The sequence below is a fragment of the Beauveria bassiana genome, assembly GCF_000280675.1.
Source record: "Beauveria bassiana ARSEF 2860 unplaced genomic scaffold BBA_S00001, whole genome shotgun sequence".
Taxonomy (NCBI): Eukaryota; Fungi; Ascomycota; class Sordariomycetes; order Hypocreales; family Cordycipitaceae; genus Beauveria; species Beauveria bassiana.
Window position 1 is genome coordinate 1,214,693 of NW_007930836.1, and position 22,393 is coordinate 1,237,085.

At 52.3% G+C, this 22,393-nt stretch overlaps 9 protein-coding genes across 9 annotated transcripts; 4 read left to right on the forward strand and 5 right to left on the reverse strand.

Moving 5' to 3' along the window:
• Positions 1-612: 612 nt before the first annotated feature.
• Positions 613-1,282, forward strand: BBA_00396 (aristolochene synthase; the record flags this gene model as incomplete). The annotated part of the gene is made up of 2 exons (XM_008595493.1): positions 613-779; positions 868-1,282. 2 exons carry the CDS (start codon positions 613-615, stop codon positions 1,280-1,282), a joined length of 582 nt encoding a protein of 193 aa, XP_008593715.1.
• A 368-nt stretch (positions 1,283-1,650) lies between these two features.
• On the reverse strand, positions 1,651-3,367 carry BBA_00397 (hexose transporter; the record flags this gene model as incomplete). Its single annotated transcript, XM_008595494.1, has 2 exons — positions 1,651-3,212; positions 3,274-3,367. The coding sequence occupies 2 exons, from the start codon at positions 3,365-3,367 to the stop codon at positions 1,651-1,653; spliced, it is 1,656 nt and encodes a 551-aa protein (XP_008593716.1).
• Positions 3,368-7,425: 4,058 nt separating this feature from the next.
• BBA_00398 (telomere length regulator protein (Rif1), putative) lies at positions 7,426-12,579 on the reverse strand (the record flags this gene model as incomplete). The annotated part of the gene is made up of 1 exon (XM_008595495.1): positions 7,426-12,579. The coding sequence occupies one exon, from the start codon at positions 12,577-12,579 to the stop codon at positions 7,426-7,428; it is 5,154 nt and encodes a 1,717-aa protein (XP_008593717.1).
• Positions 12,580-13,830: 1,251 nt separating this feature from the next.
• BBA_00399 (guanine nucleotide exchange factor synembryn) lies at positions 13,831-15,496 on the forward strand (the record flags this gene model as incomplete). Its single annotated transcript, XM_008595496.1, has 5 exons — positions 13,831-13,849; positions 13,930-14,004; positions 14,063-14,139; positions 14,205-15,331; positions 15,391-15,496. The coding sequence occupies 5 exons, from the start codon at positions 13,831-13,833 to the stop codon at positions 15,494-15,496; spliced, it is 1,404 nt and encodes a 467-aa protein (XP_008593718.1).
• Positions 15,497-15,892: 396 nt separating this feature from the next.
• Positions 15,893-16,611, forward strand: BBA_00400 (putative H3K9 methyltransferase; the record flags this gene model as incomplete). Its single annotated transcript, XM_008595497.1, has 2 exons — positions 15,893-15,981; positions 16,035-16,611. The coding sequence occupies 2 exons, from the start codon at positions 15,893-15,895 to the stop codon at positions 16,609-16,611; spliced, it is 666 nt and encodes a 221-aa protein (XP_008593719.1).
• Positions 16,612-16,804: 193 nt separating this feature from the next.
• Positions 16,805-17,352, reverse strand: BBA_00401 (uncharacterized protein; the record flags this gene model as incomplete). The annotated part of the gene is made up of 2 exons (XM_008595498.1): positions 16,805-17,220; positions 17,286-17,352. The coding sequence occupies 2 exons, from the start codon at positions 17,350-17,352 to the stop codon at positions 16,805-16,807; spliced, it is 483 nt and encodes a 160-aa protein (XP_008593720.1).
• A 441-nt stretch (positions 17,353-17,793) lies between these two features.
• On the reverse strand, positions 17,794-18,471 carry BBA_00402 (Acyl-CoA N-acyltransferase; the record flags this gene model as incomplete). The annotated part of the gene is made up of 1 exon (XM_008595499.1): positions 17,794-18,471. The coding sequence occupies one exon, from the start codon at positions 18,469-18,471 to the stop codon at positions 17,794-17,796; it is 678 nt and encodes a 225-aa protein (XP_008593721.1).
• Positions 18,472-18,977: 506 nt separating this feature from the next.
• On the reverse strand, positions 18,978-19,955 carry BBA_00403 (ribosomal L18ae protein family; the record flags this gene model as incomplete). The annotated part of the gene is made up of 3 exons (XM_008595500.1): positions 18,978-19,136; positions 19,215-19,576; positions 19,952-19,955. The coding sequence occupies 3 exons, from the start codon at positions 19,953-19,955 to the stop codon at positions 18,978-18,980; spliced, it is 525 nt and encodes a 174-aa protein (XP_008593722.1).
• Positions 19,956-20,536: 581 nt separating this feature from the next.
• BBA_00404 (PCI domain-containing protein) lies at positions 20,537-22,354 on the forward strand (the record flags this gene model as incomplete). The annotated part of the gene is made up of 6 exons (XM_008595501.1): positions 20,537-20,821; positions 20,876-21,171; positions 21,224-21,455; positions 21,502-21,563; positions 21,614-22,028; positions 22,271-22,354. 6 exons carry the CDS (start codon positions 20,537-20,539, stop codon positions 22,352-22,354), a joined length of 1,374 nt encoding a protein of 457 aa, XP_008593723.1.
• Positions 22,355-22,393: the final 39 nt, after the last annotated feature.

Sequence of the window (22,393 nt, forward strand, 5' to 3'; positions counted from 1 at the left end):
GCGCATCTGATATCATAAAGATCTAGTCACCACACCAGTTCACCCTCGGTTGCCTCCGATTCGGGCGGAGATGCCCCTCCCTCCCTCCCTCCCTGCCTGAATGTAATTATAAAAAAAATGCAGCTGATTACGGCCTGGCTGGCACAGTCCGGCCAATCGGTTCATGTCTCATCATCAGCTCAGTCAGATGCTTTTTATTACTATTGCTGGCTAAATTTCAAGAAGCCCATTGCAAAACGCTTGGAGACGGAACACTTGCCGTTTCTGCTTGATTGATTAATGGAGCGTACTATGGTTAAGACTGTGCGGCTGTATGATGCATAACAATGGGTTTTTGTTGCATGAGCTATGATATATAATTGGCTGCTTTGAGAAAATTACATAAAGCTGCTCGCTTTTCCTTATATTCCGCTTCTGCGTGTAATCGACAACTGTTGCTCCTCTGTGCATTGGCGGGCCAGATGTCTATACACAACAAGCTTATAATGAAAAGCTGGTGCAAATTGCGCGGGGGAGAGGCCTCGCCCAACCGTAGGTTCTGCTCCCCGAAACCATCCACCATTGCTTCTGACCTTTTTTGCTGGATCAACAGGTACAGTTCCCGTTGAAATCATGTTTGATGAAGTGTGGCAGGATATGCGCTCTCTTGACGCAGATCTGGCACATGAGATTCTGGAGTCCATGTTTGTTCTCATGCGTGCCCAGACCGACAAGGCACGCAAAGACATGGCCGACTTCGGGCAATACTTGCGCTACCGCGAAAGAGATTTTGGGAAATGGTCAGTCTTTTAACAATCCTGGATTTTCCATCGACAAGTGAAAGCCTCACTGATTCTCTCTTCTCCCTTTTTTTCCCTTTGCCTGTAGTTTTCTCTCAGCCGTGATGCGCTTCGCCATGGATCTGCACCTGACCGCAGACGAGCTGCTCGTCATGAAGCCCGTCGAGGAAAACTGCTCTAAGCACATGTCCATTGTCAGTGACATTTGCAGCTGGGAAAGGGAGCTCAGACAGTCTCGGAGCACGGCCGAAGAAGGCGCGCGTTTGTGCAACGGCGTGCAAATCTTGTCGGCGAGTCTTGGCCTCGACGTCGAAGCGACGAAAGCCTGCCTGTGGACCATGGTGCGAGAATGGGAGGTAAAGCACGAGCGCCTGTGTTCGGTGCCGTTTGTGCCAGCGGACATTTCCAAGGGGGCTATGCTCTACCTGAAGGGCTTGGAGTACCAGATAAGTGGCAATGAGCTCTGGAGCCGCACGACACCGCGATATCTGGTCTTGGATTGAACCTGCGTAGTGCCATGCCCCAGGGCCCGACCACCGCTCCTTTTTTTGGCATCCTTCCGATTGCCAATATACAATCTTGGTTGCATACATAGTATCGCTTCATCAGGCACAACGCAATTCAAAAGCAAAAGTCGAGTGAAAATGGAGAAGATTGGACGTATCCAGACTATGTATTTACTCCGACCCAAAAGGAATCCGAAGACGCGGCCTTTACAAAGTGCAACTGGCTCAGTCCCATGTGGCAAGCCTGTATTGTAAAAAATTGGACGAGAAAAACAGGGTATATCTATAACAAAAACCGTGGAATTCAAGGAATAACTGTCGCTTGGCCGTGCAAGCAGACTGTGACGTCGTCATGAGCACAGAATTTACCTTTCCTGAGGGCGTGATGTCTCCTCGTCCAGCTTGGTAAACATCGTGTTGTTGGCGTGGTTGGCGTTGTTGTCGCTCAGGCTGCCGCTGGTGTGCTCGGCCTCTGCCTTCTCGGTAGACTCCTCGAAAGCAATGAGTAGTTCGCCGTTCTTGCCATAGCGGTGAGGCGTCTCGCGAGCGACCTTGACAACATCCAACGCACCTCTGAGGCCCGTGACCTTGCGGAAGATGCTGTCCATTTCTTCGAGCGAGCGGTAGGCAGTCTCGGGGAAGAAGAAGTATACCGAAGGCACCATAATGGCGTTGATGACGGCGAAGATGGTGTAAGTGTGGTAGTCGATGTTGGTGAAGGAGACCGGGGTGATCATGACAACCATAAAGTTGAAGATCCAATTGGCAGACGTCGACAGGGCGTTGGCGGGCGCACGGGTACGGAGGGGAGTAATTTCGGCAGGGTACAGCCAAGTCATACCAAGCCAGCCGATAGCAAAGAAAGTGTTGAAGACAAACAGGAATACGACGCCGGCAATTCGAGTAGCATCAGTCTTGTGCGAGTTGACACCGGCTAAAATAGCCATTGTGCATGCCTGGCCGACAGCACCAAAAAGCATCAGCTTGCGGCGTCCAACTCGCTCCACGAGGAAGACGGCGGGCCATGAAGCAATGAAGTACTCGGTACCGTTCAGGGCAGCCAGCAAACGAGCAAGAAATGGACTCATGCCGAGGTCGGCGTAAATCTTGGCGGCGTAGTAGGTGATGAGGTTGATACCAGAGATTTGCTGGAACATTTGGTTGACATAACCTAGGATGGTACGGTGCAGAGTACGATTCTGGTCCATGTGGAAAACCTCAGCGTAGCCGCCACTGCTCTTTTCAGCGGTATCTTTGATGGCACGAAACTCATTTTCAACATAAGGATCTTCAACATCCTTGTCAGCGATGGCTGCGATAACAAATCGAGCTTCTTCTTCGTTACCCTTCAGAATCAACCAACGAGGGGATTCTGGAAGACCCAGCACGAACGCGAGAATGAAGACGCAGAATACCAGCTGAAAGGCCAGAGGGAATCGCCAAGATACGGAGCTATGGGTAAAGGAGAGGCCTAGATCAATCCAATAGGAGAGCATGATACCAAAAGTAATCAGAGCACCCTCAATCATGACTAGCTTACCACGCTTGTGCGATGAGCAGGTCTCCGATTGCCACATGGGAACAGTTGAGGTGTTGCCGCCGTTGCCAATGCCAGTAATGATGCGACCGATGATGAAGTGCTCGAGAGTGAATGCAGAGGCCTGGAGAGCTGCGCCTATGGTCATGATGGCGGTACCGAGGAAGATCATGCGGCGACGACCAAGAGGGTTTCCGATAAAAATGGTGATGACTGCGCCGAGAAAACATCCCAGGTTATAGGAGGCGATAGCGATACCTTGGTTCAAGCTGCGCTGCGATCTAGTACCGGGAAGCTGATCCATATGAGGGGTATCGGCAAGGTCGTTGATCTCAGGGAATTGCTCGAGAAAAATGGGAAGCGTCAGAATACCGCCCATGACACCCTGGTCTGTGAACAATGTTAGTACGAGTCGCGTCCAGACAGCGGCGGCTGCTGCAGAGAGACTTACCATAACCAAATAGCAGAAAATCACATCCTGCAATCGTGCTAATTGCCCAGTTAAGGGTATGGCCGCTCATACCCATATACGTCTTTCGCGCCATCTTTGCGAAGTGCACCTGCTCAGGTGGCTTGGGTGGAACAAAGAAGGGCTTTAAATTGGCAGACTGGCGAAACAATGTCACTTTCTCCCGCGTAGCTCGCCTAGACGAGAGGAACCAGTGCCGAGTTATAAGTCAGACGGTGAAGAAGAGGGTCCTGGACTGCGACGGGGAGGCAGGCCGACCGGGGAGGAAGGCTACTTATAAAGTTACATTGAGCAAACTAGGCATTGCCAGAGCGCACGTTGTTTCCGAATCCCAAAGCCGTATGTGCATGCTAACTGACTGTCGTCCCACTGAACCCCCCACAAGCAGTTGCCGCCCCCCGGCGCCCAGGGACGGGGATGGTGGGTGAGGTGGAGAGAGACAGCCACTAGTTTTCTGTCTGCGTATGAACGAGAGCCTCTGTGCCTCTGTCCAGCATTGTTTTCTTGTACCACCATCCAGTAATAAAGTGATGCGGCGGCCCCTTTGGATGTGGATATGCGACGCCTGCGGCGGTGGGCTATAGTGACTGTGTTGGGCAGTCGCGCATTAAGTAAAATTCGCCCTGCATCGTCAACGCGAATAGTTTCCTAAGTTGCCGTGTGTCGTTGCTCTATCCGCGATCACACAGAGCCAGCGCTACAGCAAGCCACGCCGGCATGCTCAAAGCGGAAGTAAACATAATAGCAGTTCCGGTTGGCGGCTCATGTCTCAGACAGCCATACCAGGACAGTTGGCTTACATACCTGTCGGCAAAGAAGAGACTTCCGCTTCTCTCACACAATCTGGCGGGCATCTGATTGTTTTGTTTGGTAGACACGGAGGTTTGCCTCGTCGGCGAGTCGGCATATCTACTCGTGCGAATCGCGTGTTGGGTGGATGATCTGGCGGTAGCCTCTTGCAAAGTGCTAAAAGCCGCCTGCTGGGCTTGTGGAATATTCGCACGACGTCATTGTTCTGGTCCTTTGACAACCCAAATTTTCATTTTCGCACACAACAACTGGCGACCACGAAAAACAATGGGGAAGAAGTGGACGTGTGGGCAGGCACCAGGCAAGCAAGATGAGGAAAACTGGGACAATACAGCCTTCTTGTCGAGGTTGCAATGCGGTTTGTATGTATGTTGGCCGCCGGGCCGCTCCAGTAAAGGTAACAACGTCGCTGTCGAGGAAAAAGCATGTGGAGAGGTTGTCACGTTTGTCCAGAAGAATAAGGCGCCAAATGTGGCCTTGGTGATGATGAATAGGGAAATTACCCTTTGAGCCGTCCTTCCCGGTTGGTTGAGGCGGACGTCAACATTTCACTGATGAAGGCGCTAGCATTGAACCATTGGCGCAGGGGTGCTATCAGGCAATGCAACCCATCCCGTGCAGACAAACAGAGACTACCACGGGCTCTTGGGTCTGTAGTGACCCCTGACTTGACTGTGTTGGCTGCCTCGCATGGCGATGTTTCTGCGCAGCGTTTGACTGCTTGTTTGGCTGTTTTGTTCATGAGGTCGAATTTGCCAAGGGCGCAGTTCGATTGATCGAAATGCCCAGAGATCTACGCCAGATATTCTCCACGCATGACAGGCGCTGACAAGCCATGGCTGCAACATAGTCGGGCTGGGCAAAGCTCGGCGATGATGAGGCGTTCTGTCTCAACAGAAATCTTAGTGTCTGCATGGTGGCTGAAACTAGACGACGACGATCACTAATAAGAGATCAAGTTCAAAGCGGCGGTTGTAGAATTCAGCCTCTAGTGAATGCAAATGCTGGAGAGAGTATGATGGCAAAGAGAAACAGCATCTTGATGTTTCCGTTTGTGCATGACGATTGGCAGCTGCCAGCTGCCAGCTGCCCAGTTGCCCACTGAACATGCTCATCACAATGCAACCTCAATCCCGCACCGCAATGCAACACTAGCTACCTAATAAGCACGACGACTGCGACGGGCGGGGAATCCGGGGTCGTCCAATCTTGCCCAATTTTCTCCCCGGATGTCTCGACATCGCCTCGTGCTGCCACCCCCGGCTTTGCGCCCGTGGCCTTTTTCCCCGATCGAGTGATCCGAGCCTGAGAGGCAAGCCTTGGGCGCACCATCAAACATAACTAGAGAAAGCCTCATGTTCAGATGGATCACTGCCAGAACCAGAAGCAGCCTGCGAGGCAAATACAGAGGCGGCGGGCGGCGTTACGCCACATCGAGAATGGACCCCACGCCGCACCCTCGAGACAAACATGCGCTGTCAAATCAGTAGGTACGTATGTAGTAGCAATAATCCGTCATTGCTCTCTATTCCTACAAAACGGTCACCTGAATCATGCAGCTGCAGCGAGATGCCCACGGCGTTCCCACAGAACCACACTTGCCCACACTACTTTGGTGTGCGTGTGGTAAGGGTTCATTTGATGACTATGACGTCAGCGGATCATATGCACTTGAAACTTCAATTGAGCCCGTAAATACGCAATACGCTGGTGGATTGGTGGGGAAAAAATAATACAGAGCAGCGTCTTGGCGACTGTTTGTTGGCAATCACCAATCAACCGACTTGTACTTACGCTCCGTACGTCATTCCTGTCGCATCTCGTTGTCCGATTTTTGCTTTTACCTTTACAATGCTAATGGGGCATCAGCTGAGGATCAGCTTCCGGGTTTGCGAGACACGATAAAGAAAAATTATTGACTCACAAGCAAGCTAACTTGAAACAAGAATGCCTGCTCACCGCTCCAGTAATAAGATCGGGCTTGAAGAAGATGCACAGGCGGCTCAATTCGAAAGTTTACTGGACTGAGCTCTGGGTGGGCCTTTCTTCGTGTTCTTCTCGACGTTTAGAAACTCAACCAGCAAACTTTGCTAATGCATGCAGTCGACTGCGTTCCTGCTGGAAATTTGAAAAAAAAAAAAAAAAAACGGACGGCACATTTGATTCACGGGCTCCTGGCCAACCAGGCGCACATGTCTCGGGTCAACCCAAATACGGCAACCCGAAAACAGTTCTGCGCAATGAGGGTAAGCCACCATTTTTAGTGCTCCACTCTCCACCCACCATAACGGAGTCCCCATTGAGCCAGGGATATTAAACGGAATGACCTCGGCGCGTTCCTGGATCAGCGCTGCCCGAGGGAAGAAAATTGAGCAAAAGGAAAATTCTGAACGGTGCAGCCTCACCGTTCAGGATGGTGCAAGGCCTGCCTGGGGGCTGTAACCAGCTGTTGGTGGATATGTAAATCGTTCGTTTAACATTGGTAGAGAGCCTTGTGCCAGCACCCTGTCGCATCGTGATGCAAGTAGGCAGGCTCATGCAGTGCTGATCTGGCTGGTCATCAGCTGGTTCTCTAGTGCAACAACTTGCCTCTAGCGACGTGTCGATGGATTGATCAGTGATGCGTTACCCTCGGCCATTTGTGCACCGATATACCTGCATTATTGTTCGCGCTTTGTGGCGGGTGAGCAGTGGAGGTGAAGCCAGCCGCGAGACAGAACGAAACCGAACTGAGGCTGACAGCGCACTCAATACATCAGCGAATGCTCAGACAGGCAGCGATGCTACTAAGAGAGGCACATGCAAAGGCATAGTCAAGGCAGCTTCTTGTCAGAATATGATTCATTTGCTGTGTTAATGTGTAAATGTACTCATCCATGTTCGCCTTTCCACAGACACATATATACGTCGTTTTCCTGGATTCTCTGCCGTGCAGAGGGCAACAAAGGCCCCGGATACAAAACCAACATGGCCAAAATGAAGCTTGGAACCTTGTGTCCCTGCGTTAACAAAATGCAGTACCCAAAAGCGAGAATCATAAAAGTAATAGAAGAAACAAAGATTAAATGTCTTCGAAAAAAAAGACCGCTTGGCACAGTTGACTTCCGTTCTGTCTCGTGCCCCTTGCTTGCTTTGTCACGTTCCGTAGCCAAACCGTAAACCCTTGCTACCGTGTTTTGACGCCAATGATGCATGAAATATACAATTTGAGGTGATGAAGAAAAGAACTTGAGCTGTTTTCGGTCTCTTTGTTCTTTTTGTGTTGGTATTGGTGTTGTTTCGTCGAGATTGTCTGCATTTGTTTCATTAATCGAGCAGAGTTCTTCACTCGCTCCTTCTTCCACGATATTCTGCCTCATATGTCTCGCGCTTAATGTCCAGAATCATCTCTTCCATCTTTTCCACCTCGTCGCGGGACAGCGTCGTCGTGCGGAGCTGGGCAAGCCCCTTCCGAAGCGTATCCATTATGGAAGACCCGCTTGTTTGTATGAGGACCGGCTTGTTAGTCGCTTCAGGAGCCTCCGATGGTACATTCAGTATCTCGGCGTCCTTTGTCTTTAGCTGGCTGACAGTAGCAGCGGTTGCCTCGGTCACGAGTTGCGACATGATTTCCTCATCCGTGTCTACGCCTTCCTTGGAGGGCTTAGGCACGCTGCTCTTGCGCTTGTTTCTGGCTCTGCTTCGGCTGCGAGTGCGGCGCTTCAGAGGTGATATCTCAGCAGGCCCGTGCTGCTGTTTTGCCCTCTTTCGGTTGTCCTTTGATGTAGAGTCCTTCTCTTCTGTGTTTTTCAGCTCTGGCAGCGATTGTGGCTCTTCCAACTCGTCCTCAGCAGCCGGCATGTTGCTGTCTTGAACGACCGACTCAGGGTCAGAATCAGGCTCGAACCTAGTTGCTCGCTTTGTGAGCGTACTGCCGGCGCTGGAGTTCTTGGACCGCTTCCGCTTGCGCTTCTTTGACTCGCTGGTCGGATCGTTCTCCGCCTGGTCAGCGGGTGTAGACGGCACAACAGGCGAAGAAGGTATTAGGATACGCAAGTCCTCAGGCGGTGAGCTAGGAGTGGCAATCTCTAGTGTCATGTTCCTGGCTGACTCGGTTGCTGCAGCCTTACCGCGCAACGACTTGCGTGTCCGAGATGGCTTGCTGACACCAGTGGCCTCGCCCGAGGCGAGCTCTTCTATAGGCTCTGCTTCTTGCTGCGCCCGCTTCGATTTGGGTTTTTCGGGGCTTATTTCCGTGGCGAGTTGGTGTGCTGACGCAGAATCTGAACTGCGCGACTTCTCGCTTCGAGAGCGGGCTTTCCGGTGGTCTCTGGGTTCGCGTTTTGCGTCTTCTTCATCTTTGTCCTCCACGTCAATGCTGGATGGAATCACCTTGATTGGCTCATCCTGCATGACACTCCCGCGGCGGCGACTTCTAGTCACCATGCCAACAGCTGGTTGTTGAAGCTCGGACAAAGCATTGGTGTACGTTTCAGACACTGCGCTACCGGTTTCGTTGGCAGCCGGAGATCCAGGCGGCGATGAAAATTCCCATGTTTCCATGGACTTGTCCAACCTCGATCGAGACTTGAGCTCTGATAGTAGAGGACATGGCCGTGGCAGTGGGGGGGATGATGGGGGATCGTTGAAATCATCAAGTTGGATGACTTGACCACGTCTCGGGGTGGGTGTAGATGTGATATGTTTGCCATACTTTTCTTCCCTTTGCGGTGTGCCCTTCTGCTTCGAATTTGTTTTGGCTTGGGGTGTGCCCGTCTTCTTCTCGTCCCCTGACGCGCCGGCAGACGGGTTCTGCAGTTCGGGGTAGAGATTGGTTTCCTCGCGCTGGCGTTCGCGAACTTGTTTTTGTCGTTCAGTAAGATGCTGCGATTCTTCTACGACAGGGGATGAAGACGCAATGGGGGCAAAAGTAATTTGGGAGTCGTCGTGTCGCAGGCGTTTTGGCGTGGCTGACAGCCTCGATCGCTTGGACTTGGTAGGTTCGGGCACAACCTCAGAACGACGCTTCCTTGAAGAGGTTCTTCGTAGAGAGGGTGTAGAGGAGCCGGCCGTGCTATTCGGCCCTTGCTGTCCGTCTTGGTGAGATGACATTGAGGAGAGAGCAACAAAACTAATGTCATCTCTACCGCGGCCGGATTGGGCGCCGAAACCCTCAGCTTCTGAGCCCGGGAGTGTAATATCCAGCTTGAGGCGCAACGAAGACACAACAGATTTGAGACTGTCCGAACAATTCACGCTATCCTCGTCCTTAACGAGTTTGTTCCATGCATCTGCGGCCTTCTGGACAATATATGTTTGCTTGCTCATGAAAGCCGTTTTCAAGAGCGTCTCGGCATCATCGAATTGAGCCTTGCTCAGCGAGCCGTTGCCAGTAATGATAGCGCAAGCCTGGTCCCAAAGATTTTGCACAGCTTCGAGGACGGCTTCACTTCCCTCGAGTCCGAGAAGTGAGTCTCTATCCAGAATCCAAACGCAGATGCCTTGTTGTAGCTTATTCAGAAGCTTGAGCCCTTGAGCAGCACCTGAGCGAGTCAAGAATCCAGTGACAGACTGAAGAAGTCGAATGGTATTCTCACCTCGCAAGGCCCCGGCAGATGATGAGTAGAGCCAGTCGAGGCAGTTGTTTCCTAGCTTGTAAAGATGCCCATAAAGATCAGCTGAGTTGCTCTTGGCTATCGTTAAAGCCGTTCCCCACATTCTGCGCCGAGCAGCTTCCACGGCGTGGGCATCTCGTGGCATATGCGCAACGTCAAAGAGAGCCGACACGGCCTGAAAAGCGATGCCTGGCTGTTGCGGCTGAAGTGAACATGTCTTGAGAAGTACAGAGTCGGTCAGAGCTTTGGCCAGCGGTTCAACAACGGCCAAAGCAAGGCCAGCGTCTCCAGTTTGGGACTTCGTGTGTTCGCAAAGTTTACTAAAAAGCGACTTCCATTGAACGAATGGCAAGTTTGGATGCGACATGAGCCCTCTGTCTAGCAGAGAAACAAGTTCACGGTACACTGGACCAAGAAGGTGCTCGCTGCTAGAGATACTGGAGGTCGGTACATCCGAGGAGCCGCTAAGAAGCGGAGTTAGGTTCTGCGAGGCAAGTATCCAGGGCGCAGATGGAGTCCCTGAGTTTCGAGGAAGCTGTTGCAGTAGTTCTCTGGCGAGTTCGAGGCTAGCTTTGCGAGGTCGGTCTTTGAAGAAGGGCTGGAATATCGCAGAGAAAAATGTGCTGAATGCTTCGTCGTCCTTGACGCCGGGAGGGAGTGAAGAGAACATGTGGAAAAGATGTAGAACCGGAGTTCGCGATACACCTTGTGTACTATCAGGTTGATCGTTGCGATGAGATGGCGTCAACATGGATTCGAATGAGTTTGACGTCATTGACAGCTTCTTCTCCATGAAAGGCAGTACACTCAATCCTTGTACGAGGATTGCAACGAGATTCTCCATAGCCCCCAAAAACTTCCCATTGGTTGTCTGGTCTGCTCCTCGCACACCCGTTGACCAAGTCTTTGCAATGAAGCTGAAAATGCAGGCAATGAACTTGGCAGTGTCGTCTGACACCTTAATATCCTTAGCAGAGGCTGAGGCAATTGAGCCAACAAGTACCTGCCAGAGTCGGTATGCCAAGCTCTCTTTATTAGCCAAGTCGAGGAATTTCTTTTCGAGGATTGCGCTCACGGGCCGAAGCACTTTTTCACAGTTCCTTCGTACCCATTTCGAGTCGAGGGGTGGTAGTTCATCGGCCTTGGCCGGAGGGAGGTCCATTATACGGTCATGTCTCCAGACTCGGGGTGTCGCAATATCCAGTAAGCCGACAAGGAGATGTGATGCTTGCATGACACTGTCAGCTAGAATCCAAGGACTGTCATCAATACTGATGAGCAAGTTCATGATCGGAAGCATGGTGAAATTCCATATAATATCGGCGGGATATTTGTCGTTTCCTGGAGCAAGAGCATAGTAATAGAGATTGCAAACTCCACCTAGAACAATGCGTTTCAACTTGGTGGCTCCTTCACGCTGCCTTAGAAGGTTTTTTCGTCGAAGTTGACTGGAGAGTGGCTGGCAAAGCGTTCCAAGCACTTTGGGGGAAACTTTGCTGTCAGTAAGAGACAGGTAGATGTACCTGTTCCAGGCAAAGTTGGCCTCCTGTTTCGTCAAGCTATCCGGCATGTTGAATGCCGACTGCACGAGGGTCAACCATGGAGCGTAGTATTGCCATTTCTCGAGAGGACATTTGAGAAACAAGTTGACGACACTCCATATTTGTGGGACAGCGGATGATGTTTGTATATCCTTGATCATCTCCTCTAGTCTTGAGATGTAGAACTGAATGTACGCCTCATCTTCGCTATTCGCTTGCAGGATCTCGGTCGCTCTTCGCATCAACAGTTTATCGGATCGTAAGCTGAACCCAGCTTCATTGCCAAGACTAATTGCCTGTGATCTAATGTCTTTGACATTACTGAGCATGTCTGTAAACATGTCTTGTAGCCAGTCAGAATATACACTCATGTGTTTTGGCGCTTGTTTGATGAGACGCTTGTAAATGTGTATTCTGCTCATTATGATGCTCTTCCCAGTAAGGTGGTTTTCAATCTTGTGTAATGAGGTAATCAGACGTCCAACACGGTCAGAGGTCATGACCTTCGGTGGGAAGTTTTGGAAGGCCACCACCTGCATCATATGACGGATGACGTCCTTTTTCGGTGTTGAGGCATCTTCGAAGCTACGAACAGCGTGGTCAATGATGAATATTCCAAAATCCGAGGTCAGTGTCGAGGCGATGGCGGGGAAGTGTAGGAAGGTGGCGACGAGACCAAGGGCGTGGTTGATGAGCGAAGTATCGGGTGTGTCGTTGACATTCTTGGCCGTGATATCGCGCTGAATGAACTGCATAAACAAGCTCATTTTGTCCTGGAGAGCAACACGATCGGGCAAGTTGTTGGATGCTTTGAGTGCACGTGTAAGCATCATGTACGCATCGAGCTTCGAGTCACGGTCGGAGCCGGCAAGCTGCTTGATTGTCGAGTCCAGCATATCGATGATATTGACTTGAAGCACGTCTCCAATGACCTCTCCGTTCAAAGAATTGGCAAATGGGCTAGGAGAAGGGGACGGTTTGAGAATGCCCTTGATGGGCCTCGACGCCGACGACGGTGTCGCGGAAGCCGTTGGTGAAGGCTTGGCCAGCTGGGATCCTTCTGTGGGTTGGGCAGGTTCCTTGTACTGTGTATGGGCAGACCACTCAACCTTTTTCCTCGTCCGACCAGAGCCAGTGTTGGGTTCAGTTATAGCCGACGATGCGGAGGCGGCATTCGGGGGTGTCTGGAGGCTTAGTCGAGGGTCGAAGGGCGCAGATCTGGTCGAAGGTGCCGACCCGTTGGCTGCCTGGCGAGCGCGGTTCGTTTCGCGGGGGGGTGTAGGCGGTCGAGCTGATAGCGAGGCGAAGTGAGTTGCCGCGGCCGTGGCGACTGAAGATGCCATGACTGCCAGGCAGCACAGGCGTTCTAGACAGCGAGAGGGCCAGGAGTGTCACAGGCGGGTGACGGGCATCTGGCGGCGTCTAGAGAGTACCTGCAACTTGGGAAGCAAGAAGTCAAGGGTGATGAGAGGGATAAAGCCAATGGACGCTTGGGAGTGCGAAGAAGTGTCTGAATTGAGGTCGAGGGCGAATCCAAAACACTATATCAGCTATGAGCTGTGTCTTGGTAATGGGGTACGGTAAGATGGAATTTCTCCCTCTGCAGAAACCCATTAAACGCGGTCACGGTTCACGTTGGACGCGTGTGGCGGAGAGGTCTAATTGGGTCTAGCGCGGCACGGTGGCGGGTACCTACCACAGGCAGGCTAGTGGCGGGCTGGGGAGCACTGGGAAAGGTACCTATTTTGGTGGTTTGTGTGTGGACATGGCGGTCACTGGCCCGTGCTACAACAGCGGTTGGTAGCTGCGCCACATGACCTTGGCTGCCTGTGGCTGAGACATAGTTAGATAGAGGTATTGTGCGCTGGCCGCTGCAAGCCTGCAATACGGCAGCACGGCAACACGGCAACACGGGTCTCAACACGGCAGCTCTGTAGGTACCTACCTTAGGTACAGCCCACTGTGCTACCTTAGTTACTGTACTTTGTCTGCCTACCTTAGGTACCTACCTAAGCAACTTCTATGTAGTGGCAGGTACCGAGGTAGCCACGGGTTGGAACGGTGCCCTAAAAAATAGCTAGTCCGTTCAAGAAATTAGAATTGCCATCACCGCTTCCAGCTGAGCCTTCTATTACGACCCAAATTGACATCTCCATCCGAGTACGTTCTGGCCGTTAGATACGTCAGTGCGCCCCCTCTATCAAAATCGCTACCTACCTAACCTTAGGTAGGTAGGTAGGTGGGGTTAAGGCCGAATACATTCTCAACCTCTAAACTTCTCCTGCTCATTACTGGTTGCTTGAACAAACTTGGCTTGAGGCATATCCGTCCTTAATGAAACAGCTGCATTGAAACTGTCTCAGCAGACAGCATTCTCGGGGCGCATCTACATACGCAACACGCACGTCAAACCCCCTGCCCGACGCCTGCATACGCACATCTGCGCTGCAACTCTAGCGCCGGTCACACCGTCAGCCCCATGGGCTCCGCGCCGACCGCCCCTCTCGCTGGATATATAGACACAGTGCTGTCGCATCTCCTCGACCATTTGTGTTGCCGATCTTGCCACTGTCTTCCCGCAGAGGCGCAGCACCATGCCGGCGCAAGCTCTCGGTGCGGCTACGGGCTCCGGCAAGTTCTCTTCTCTTTCCAGCAGCGCCTGATCAACTCCAGGCTAATACTCTTCCATACAGCAAAGCTCGATGCCGTGAGCAAACTCGTTGGCAAGCTGACCAAGGATATGGGAAGCCTCTCCATGGCCCCAAAAGGTCGGCGCGGTACCAGTCAGACCCCATCCCCAGAATGGCATCTGACAACCTACTACAGACCGGAATCATGCCCTCGAGGAACTAAAGATTTATGGCCGCGATCCCCGCAACGCAGATCCCATCTTTACGAAAGAGGTCAGAGTGTTCTGTGCCATTAGAGAAGAAACGCAACTAACATAGCAATACGTTGCGTTGCGCAGGGCATATCCATGTTACTCGCATATGCCTTCAATGACAAGGCGCCAAGCGAAACCTCGCGCGGCGCGCTCAGAGTTCTTGCCAATTCAATGGTGCTCAAACCCGAAACCAGGCAAATGTTTGTCAACAGCGGATATGCGACCAAAGCATGCAAACGACTCGGTACAGACAGTTGGGACGATGAGTTCCTCCTCTCACGCATCCTCTTCCTCTCAACGTACAGCGACGACAAAATCAAGCTATCTCCCTTGATCAAAGAGCATGGTCTCGCTACCAGTATCAATGCGAATATTGGCCGACATGCAAAGCTGAAAACGGCAAGTAGCCTGGCCGCTGCTGGGCCAATGGAGGAGATGGCTCTGCCTGAGACGCTCAAGCTTCTCTACAATGTCACATATTTCTGCCCAGAGGAAGCCTCGGCATTCGAGCCTTCGGTGCCGCAGATCATTTCTATACTTTGCGACCGTAAACTGCCGAGCTCAAAGGTGTTGAATCCACCATTTGGTCCCCTTGTCAATTCCCTGCTCTACTTGGACCTGGCAGTAAAAACTTCCCATTCAGCCTTGTTTCCCAGCGGCGAGGAGACGAAACTGGGCTCCAAGTTGATCGAGATACTAGACAGGGCGATGAAAGAATACTCCAGTCAAGACTTAGACGCCACTGTCACTCCAGTAGTCAAATTTCTACTAGAGGTATACAACCTCGGGCCAGAGTCTGTTCAGAAGAAGCTTCGCGATGGTCTTTTGCCAACTTCAGAGGATCGTCAAAATGTGCTGGGAAAAGGTTCATCGCTATCAGCCCGTCTCCTCAAGACCTCTACAGATCCCTTGGCTCCCAACCTCGGACCAGTCATCTCACACCTTTTCTTTCTCATGTCGAACAATGATGCCTCCAAGTTTGTGGAAAATGTCGGCTATGGATACGCTTCTGGATATCTCTTTCGGAACAATGTGCCAATGCCTGCATCTGCAAAGGCCACGTTCGATGCTACAGACGAAGGTGGCAGCCAGCGGCCTGTGAACCCCATCACTGGCCAGTTCATTGATAGAGAAGAGCGCGACGATCTGCCTCCAATGACCGAGGAGGAAAAGGAGCGAGAGGCCGAGCGTCTCTTTGTTCTGTTTGAGAGGTACGTGTGGCGTCTTTGCTGGCCATCAATCGCAATGAACTGACCTTGTCTTTCTGCAGACTCAAGAAGAACGGCGTCCTCAGCGTACAAAATCCTGTGGAGCAGGCTGCACGGGAGGGAAAATTGCGTGAACTCAGAGACGATGAAGTAGAGGAGCTCGATTGAATGATTCATATATCAGCGTCATGATCAAGAACTAGCAATGCACAGTTCGAAGTGGTATTCAATAGCTTTGTTGTGGATTTATATATTATTTAGAGCAATTTGGTACATTCAAGCTCTGCAAGTGCCTCAGAGCACACGAGTTAATTCATCTTTGTACAGCTACATGCTTAACTACCTACCTAGGTAGTTTCACTAATAGCTACCTAGGTGCTACCCGCGCTGACCCGTTTGTTAGTGGGTGTCGCCGCGCGCGCCATTGGCTGCGCGCCCCCATTCCTAACAACACACCTGCTTCACCTTCGTGCATCTGCAGCGGCGCCAAGAAAATACAACTCGATCTCTATCGGAGCTTCCTAATCAAACGTGAGCGCGTTTTGTTCTCCTCAACGACTCAAGATGTCTGCTATGGTATTTCGCCTTCCGTTTCTCGGCGCAAACGGTGTCGAGGAAGACGACTTTGAGGATGATGGTTTAGAGAGCCCACGGTATGCTCCAAGTCTCAATTGCCTCTAAAACATGAATTCTGACACTCCTGCAGAGACGACGCTGGATTCTTTTATCTTCCTCGTGAACAGCCAATGGAAACAGCGGAAAGCCAAGAGTCTATTGCGCGCGCAAAGCGACGCAGCAGCCAACATGAACCCGCCCGGTCCACACCTGAGAAGAAGCCATCGCAATCTCAGTCAGCAACGGGAAGTGAGGAGAAAAGCGCTGAAAAAAATACGCCTCCGGCCAGGGGATCTGCTAGGAAGCGCCAGCAAACTGCAATGTCGGACTCACACCCCAAAAGTGAGCCTCGTTCGGCGGTCAAGAAGCGCAGAGGCGGCAAAAATGCGCAGGTCAAGGATGACATTGAAAGCCCCGAGAGGGACGCGGATCAGGATGAGGAGGAAGAGAGCGGTGGGAACTGGGAAGTGGAAAAGATTGTCGACGCGCGCATTGAGGCCGAAACCTACATCCATTGGTACCGAGTGAAGTGGAAAGGCTGGTCTGCCAAGCACAACACTTGGGAGCCAAAGAAGAACCTGGCCAACTGTCAGGACCTCATCGACGAGTTTGAAGCCCTCCAGGAAAAGGAGAACAGAACGGCTAAGAAGCCAAACAAGAATAAGTGAACAGTGTGTTCAGAAAGAAATGTTGAGCAACGAAGTTATTTGGCCATTTTAAACAGAACACTGGCAACGGTCTTGCTGGGATGCCAGGAGGAAATCGAGAAGAGAATTGCTATGAACGCCTTTTGTCTTATCTATCTAATCGCAGATTCTCCGCGATTTATGCGAAATGATTATACAATATACATGTTTTTTCCTAGTTCAAGTTTTGCACCAAGGTCACCATGCCGAGCACGCTTGAGATGAGGCACAGACAGCTGCGCGTGAGGTTGAGCAGGTTCCAGCGCTGGAGTAGCTCGTGCAGATTCCACGTCTTTGCCTCGTCACGGCCCTCGGCGATTTTGTGCAGGCAGATGTTTGTGTAGCGCATGACGACAATGGTAAACGGTACGATGGAGACGACGAAGCCACCGGCGGCGGCGTACCCGGCCCAGACGCCGCCCGCGCGCCGCGCGTCGTAGGCAGCGTAGCCGTAGGCCAGCAGCACGCCGGCCGCAACCTTGGGCATCAGGTTGGCGCCCCGGCGGAACAGCTCCCGCCACGAGCGCGCCGTCGTCTCGGGTACGTCGATGGCAGCGGCGACGCCCATGAAGCTAGCCGAGGCAATCGCGCCTGCGAAAGCAGCAAACGTTAGATTGACAGGGACCGTGGCGAGTTGGGGGGATTTGGGAACTAACCAGAGGCCCAGGCAGAGCCTACGATGCCAGTGGCGACGGCGATGAGCGATGGTCCGGTGAGATGCATCTTTTTTCGGTCGGTTGCGGAACAGTAGCCGAGACTTTGGAGCTTGAGCTAGGCTATAGGGTATGGAGCGCAACGGGAGAAGGCTTGGTTGCTTCTGCTCCGGTGTGGCAAGGATTGGAAGAGTTTTTTATTTGTGCGTGCCGAGGTTAATTGATGCACTTTGATAGGGGCTTTAGATGATAAGTGGTGTCTGAATTGGTAAAGTTGGCTTTTGCGAGATGGCCTGCATCAAAGTGCTTCTGTGCCGTCATAACTGGAGACCTCGCGCCAATGGGTAAGGTATTTAGCCCGAACCTCGCCCACCGAAGAGAGAAGGTGGCCTGCCATAAGCACCTGACAACAGTCTGCTCGCATTAATCTATCGGACTTTGGGAACGACGAAATGACGACGAAAAAAAATTCCAGCAAATATCATACAGTATAACTTTACGCCATTCCATTCTATTGTGGTCGCTCAAGAGACCATGCAAAACATAACGGTAGCAACGGCGGATTCTCCGTGTCGATCCACTTCTTGACCAGTTTGAAGCCCGACTTGCGCAGCACATTCTGGCTCGCCACATTCGAATCAATCGTAATAGCGACGATTTGCTCCGTCACCGTCACCTCCTCCGCTCCCCCGACCGCCTTTGCCGGCCCCGGCACCGTGCTCGTGTCCACCACCAGCGCCGTCTCCTCGCGCGGCAGCGACCACCACACCTCGAGGAAGCCCGCGAGCGCCTCGGTCGCGTAGCCCTTGCCCCAGGCCTCTTTGCGCAGCATGTAGCCGAGCGCGGGCCAGCCGAGCTCGTCAGTCCGCAGATGCGAGCCGACGGAGCCGACGAGCGCGCCCGTCGCACGCTCCACCACGGCCAGCACGTAGAGGTCGTCGCCGCGCGGCGACAGGAACGGGTCGAGCTTGGTCTGCGTCTCCGCGAGGGAGGCGTCGGGACGGCCTTGCGACGTGTAAATCATGACCTCGGGCTGCGTGCGGAGCTCGTGGAAGCTGGCGAGGTCGGCGGCGGTAAAGGATCGGAGCACGAGGCGCGCCGTCTCGTGAGCGGGCCGGTCGGCGACGCGGAGGTAGGGGGCTGTCTGGGTCGTCTTGACATTGATCAAGTCAATAACTGTTTGCTCCATGGTGTTTGCCATCCTTGATCCTATCAAGCCTTGCGGCTGGGTAGACTTGTAGTTTTCTTGACGTGGGATGTCTCGTAGAGTGCAAGGTTCGGGTGCCGAGTACACAATGGAACTATTGGTTTCCAGAAAGCTTGAAAAGACTGTGCTTCCTGAAAGGCGTTAAACCGAATGACTCACGAGCCGTATTCATCGGCTCAATAGGTTCTGCCCCACTGCGGCTGTCAACATAGCGAGTCTACGACTTACCGAGGGCTATGAATAATGAATTCTTACATCATTGGTGACAATGTGCCAGAGGAAAGAACCGGGCCGCCCAACCAATGCACTTACTGGGCTTCACTTCACCCCACAAGCATCACGAGCGTGGAACATAATTGTAACATGTTTTTAGATATTTTGGTTCATTCCGATGCCCGTATTATCGAGCAAATGCAGTTGATATTCTTTTTCATCCGTAGTAAACACCTGCAAAAACCTGCCAAAACCCACTCCAAGCCAAAAATACTCTAAGCAAAAGTGGAAGGTCGGCTCGCGCTGAAAATCTTGGTGCCAGCAATCTTGGAGACACGGTGGGGGAGAGGGAAGCTGATGCCCTTCTGGAGGAGCTGCTTGATGTAAGGGCGCTTGACATCGTCGGCCTTCTCGATCTCGACGACACGGAGAATCTGTTACGGCATTGTTAGCATCGCGGTTCTCGTCCGCAGCGCCCGGCGAGTGCAGCCTCATTCGGAGCAAAAACGTACGTGGATGGACCTGAAGCGGGCGCGGTGGCGGGCGGCCATGTCAGAGTACAGAGCCTCGACGGCGTCGGTGCGGCTCATCTCGCGGTACTCCTTGTACATGTTGTGGGTGCCGGAGCGTGAGTCGTAGCGGATCCAGATGCCAAAGTTCTTGACCTTCTGGGGGTGCTTCTCGGCAATGGCCTTGACGGAGACAATCTCGCCCGTCGCCTTCTTCACCTTGCGGAGACCGCGCAGGAAGTACCAGAAACGGGACTTGGCGACGGTGGTGTTGGGGGCGAAGATGGTCATGCGGTACATGGCCGGGGTAGGGTTGGCCTCGGTGGGCAGATGGCGGCCAATGACCTCGTATTCCTGAAGACGACCTGAAAACGATTGTTAGTGTTGACGATTCGTGAGTGCGGATGGTGTTGGCGAGCGGCTTGGTTCGACGATTGCGCGGTGTAGTTGGCTGAGGGCATGGCGTATCGAGATCATGGTGTCGTCGTGTGTAGGTCGCATGTCGGAAATTTGTCCGTTTGTTGGCGGGTAGCACCATATGTTTTCGTCATATTTCGGGATCCATGACGGTCGGCAAGAATTCCATCAAATAGATTTGCCTTTTCCAGTTCTATAGAATCGTTCATGGCCCAATCTGGCGACTTAAGATCGTTCGTCGCAAATTCAAACAGATATGCTCGGCATCGTACAATCGCGCAATTCGCAAAACCAAGCAAGCCGTGGAGGAGTTCAGTGCTTACCCATCTGCAATAGCGGTTAGCAAATACCGTGACGAGGCGTGGAATATTCGGGGGCTCCCTTACATTGACAGTGGTTACCTTCGACGATGGCTGAGCTTTGAAGTTGTTCAGAATCGGGAGGGCTCGTAGTGATAAATTTTGTGTGCGGAGAGTGGGGAGGGCTGGCCGCATCTCTAACCGTGCAGGGCTTCGTCGTCGCTGATGATTGGCTACGTGAGCCAGTCGTGCCCCACTAGAGTAGAATCGCAGCAGCAAAATTCTAGGTCACGTGCAGTAGCTGGGAAAACAGGCGAGACCCAGAAAAAATCGGATCGCTTGGTCTGTGGATTGTTGTCAGGCGCCGTTCGACTTTCAAAGGTACCTACGTACCGAACAAGGTGTGTCGGTTCAGTTAGTTACAACGAGCAGCGCGCTGGCAGGGATCCACCACCCCTCCAAACAGACAACGTCGGACGGCATCTCAATAGCATCAGCTGCCGCATGCTGTGATAAACAGAAACTCAATTATAATCAGCCGACTATAAGCTACTTGCTGCGGCGACCTCGGATGTAACCATATCGTCTCCTAGACATCCAGCCGCAGCCATGAACGAGCAGTTTGAGGAGTTTGCTCAAGCTCACTCCCTCCGACATGGCTACATTCTAGCTCAAACATTGTCGCCAGTGCCGCCGCCTGGGCAGCCCAACAAGCTTCGGCAAATACTACAAAGCACAAATTCTCACAGCATAAAAGGCGACTTGAAACATTTTATCAAGACTAAGACGGCTCGAAAAGTCAAGATTGACCACGATGAGATTAACGGCTGGGTTGAGGTCTACGCCGCTTACTGGAAGGCTGCCGGTGAAATTGTTGCCGGCGAGGAGGGAAAAGTGAGACACCAGAGGTACCTTATTTGAAAGCGCTGAATTAATCAATTATACTAGTCATCATGGACCAAGGTGTACGAGGCATGGAAAGACTTGACGTCCATGCTCATCCGCGGGTACAACAATCACGGCTTCGAAGCATGGACCATCCCGACGCTGTACATGGTCGGCAAGTACTTACGACTCTTTGCCATCAAGTCGGATGCAGAACGCAGCAAGCAATCTGAAGTAGTGCCGACGGGATCAGCCGCCCTTATGCAGGACGACTTTGACCCCGAAGCAGATGAACAGGCTCAGCTGCGCGACTGCGAGCAGCACTTGAAGAGAATATTCACCCTTTGTCTCAATGATAGGTGCGAGAAACTGCCTGCTAGAAATCTTTCTCCCATACTGACTCGAACTCAGGGCTCCATTGGAAGAATCAAGAAAGTGGGGGATATACTACATCATCAACTTGCTGTTCAAGACATATTTCAAACTTAACTCTGCCTCACTGTCGAGAACAATTCTCAAGACGCTCGCAGTGTATAATCAAAAGGGAGACATGCCGCCTTTAGAATCGTTCCCAAAGTCGCAGCGGGTCACTTTCAAATACTACGAGGGTGTGCTCTTCTTCCTCGAAGAGAACTACACAGAGGTGAGTCCGCCGCATTGACGCTGGAGGCCGTGCTAACAAAAGGCAGGCTGAAAAGTACCTTGTTGAAGCTTGGGACCTTTGCCAGAAAGACGCCAAAACAAACTCGGAGTAAGTCTAATCAGTTGCATGGCAGACGGCCTACTTACTGACTGTTCTAGGCGCATCCTCACATATCTCATCCCTTGCCGGCTCCTAACGAGCCATGTACTCCCCACCAAGAAGCTCTTGGAGCCTTATCCCCGCTTACAGGAGCTGTTTTTGCCCCTAGCCAAATGCATTCGGAGTGGCGACTTGCGCAACTTTGACATTGCGCTGCAGAGTGGAGAAGATCAGTTCGTCAAACGTCGCATATACCTCACCCTCGAACGCGGTCGCGACATTGCGCTGCGCAACCTGCTTCGCAAGGTATTCATAGCGGGTGGGTTTGACGAGCCCAAAGAAAGCGAAACGACCCGCGTCCGTCGCACGCGCGTTCCAGTCGCAGAATTCCAGGCTGCCATTAGTATGGGCAGCGGTGGCGACAGCATCGACACGGATGAGGTTGAGTGCTTACTGGCTAATATGATATACAAGGTGAGTTCTACTATTGAAACCCACATTACATGGCCATGATTCGAAAGACTCAACGTGCTTTGCGGTCGTGTCTCGTCACAAGACGTGCATAGCGGAGGGGCAGCCACGTCAGAGGGCGCCTACTGCGCCTAACGACGCCCGAGGCCAGCACATACACACCACGTCACAGCGTCAGCACGCCATTGACTCCTCTCCTCACATGCATCCGATATGAGTCACCTGCTGATGCTGTTTCTTGCTAGGATCTGATGAAGGGCTACATTGCGCGCGAGCGCGGCATCGTGGTGCTATCGAAGAAGGGCGCCTTTCCGGGAACAGGGTTGTAGGCTGATAAGTTTCATAACGGAAGGTGCTTGTTTGCACTA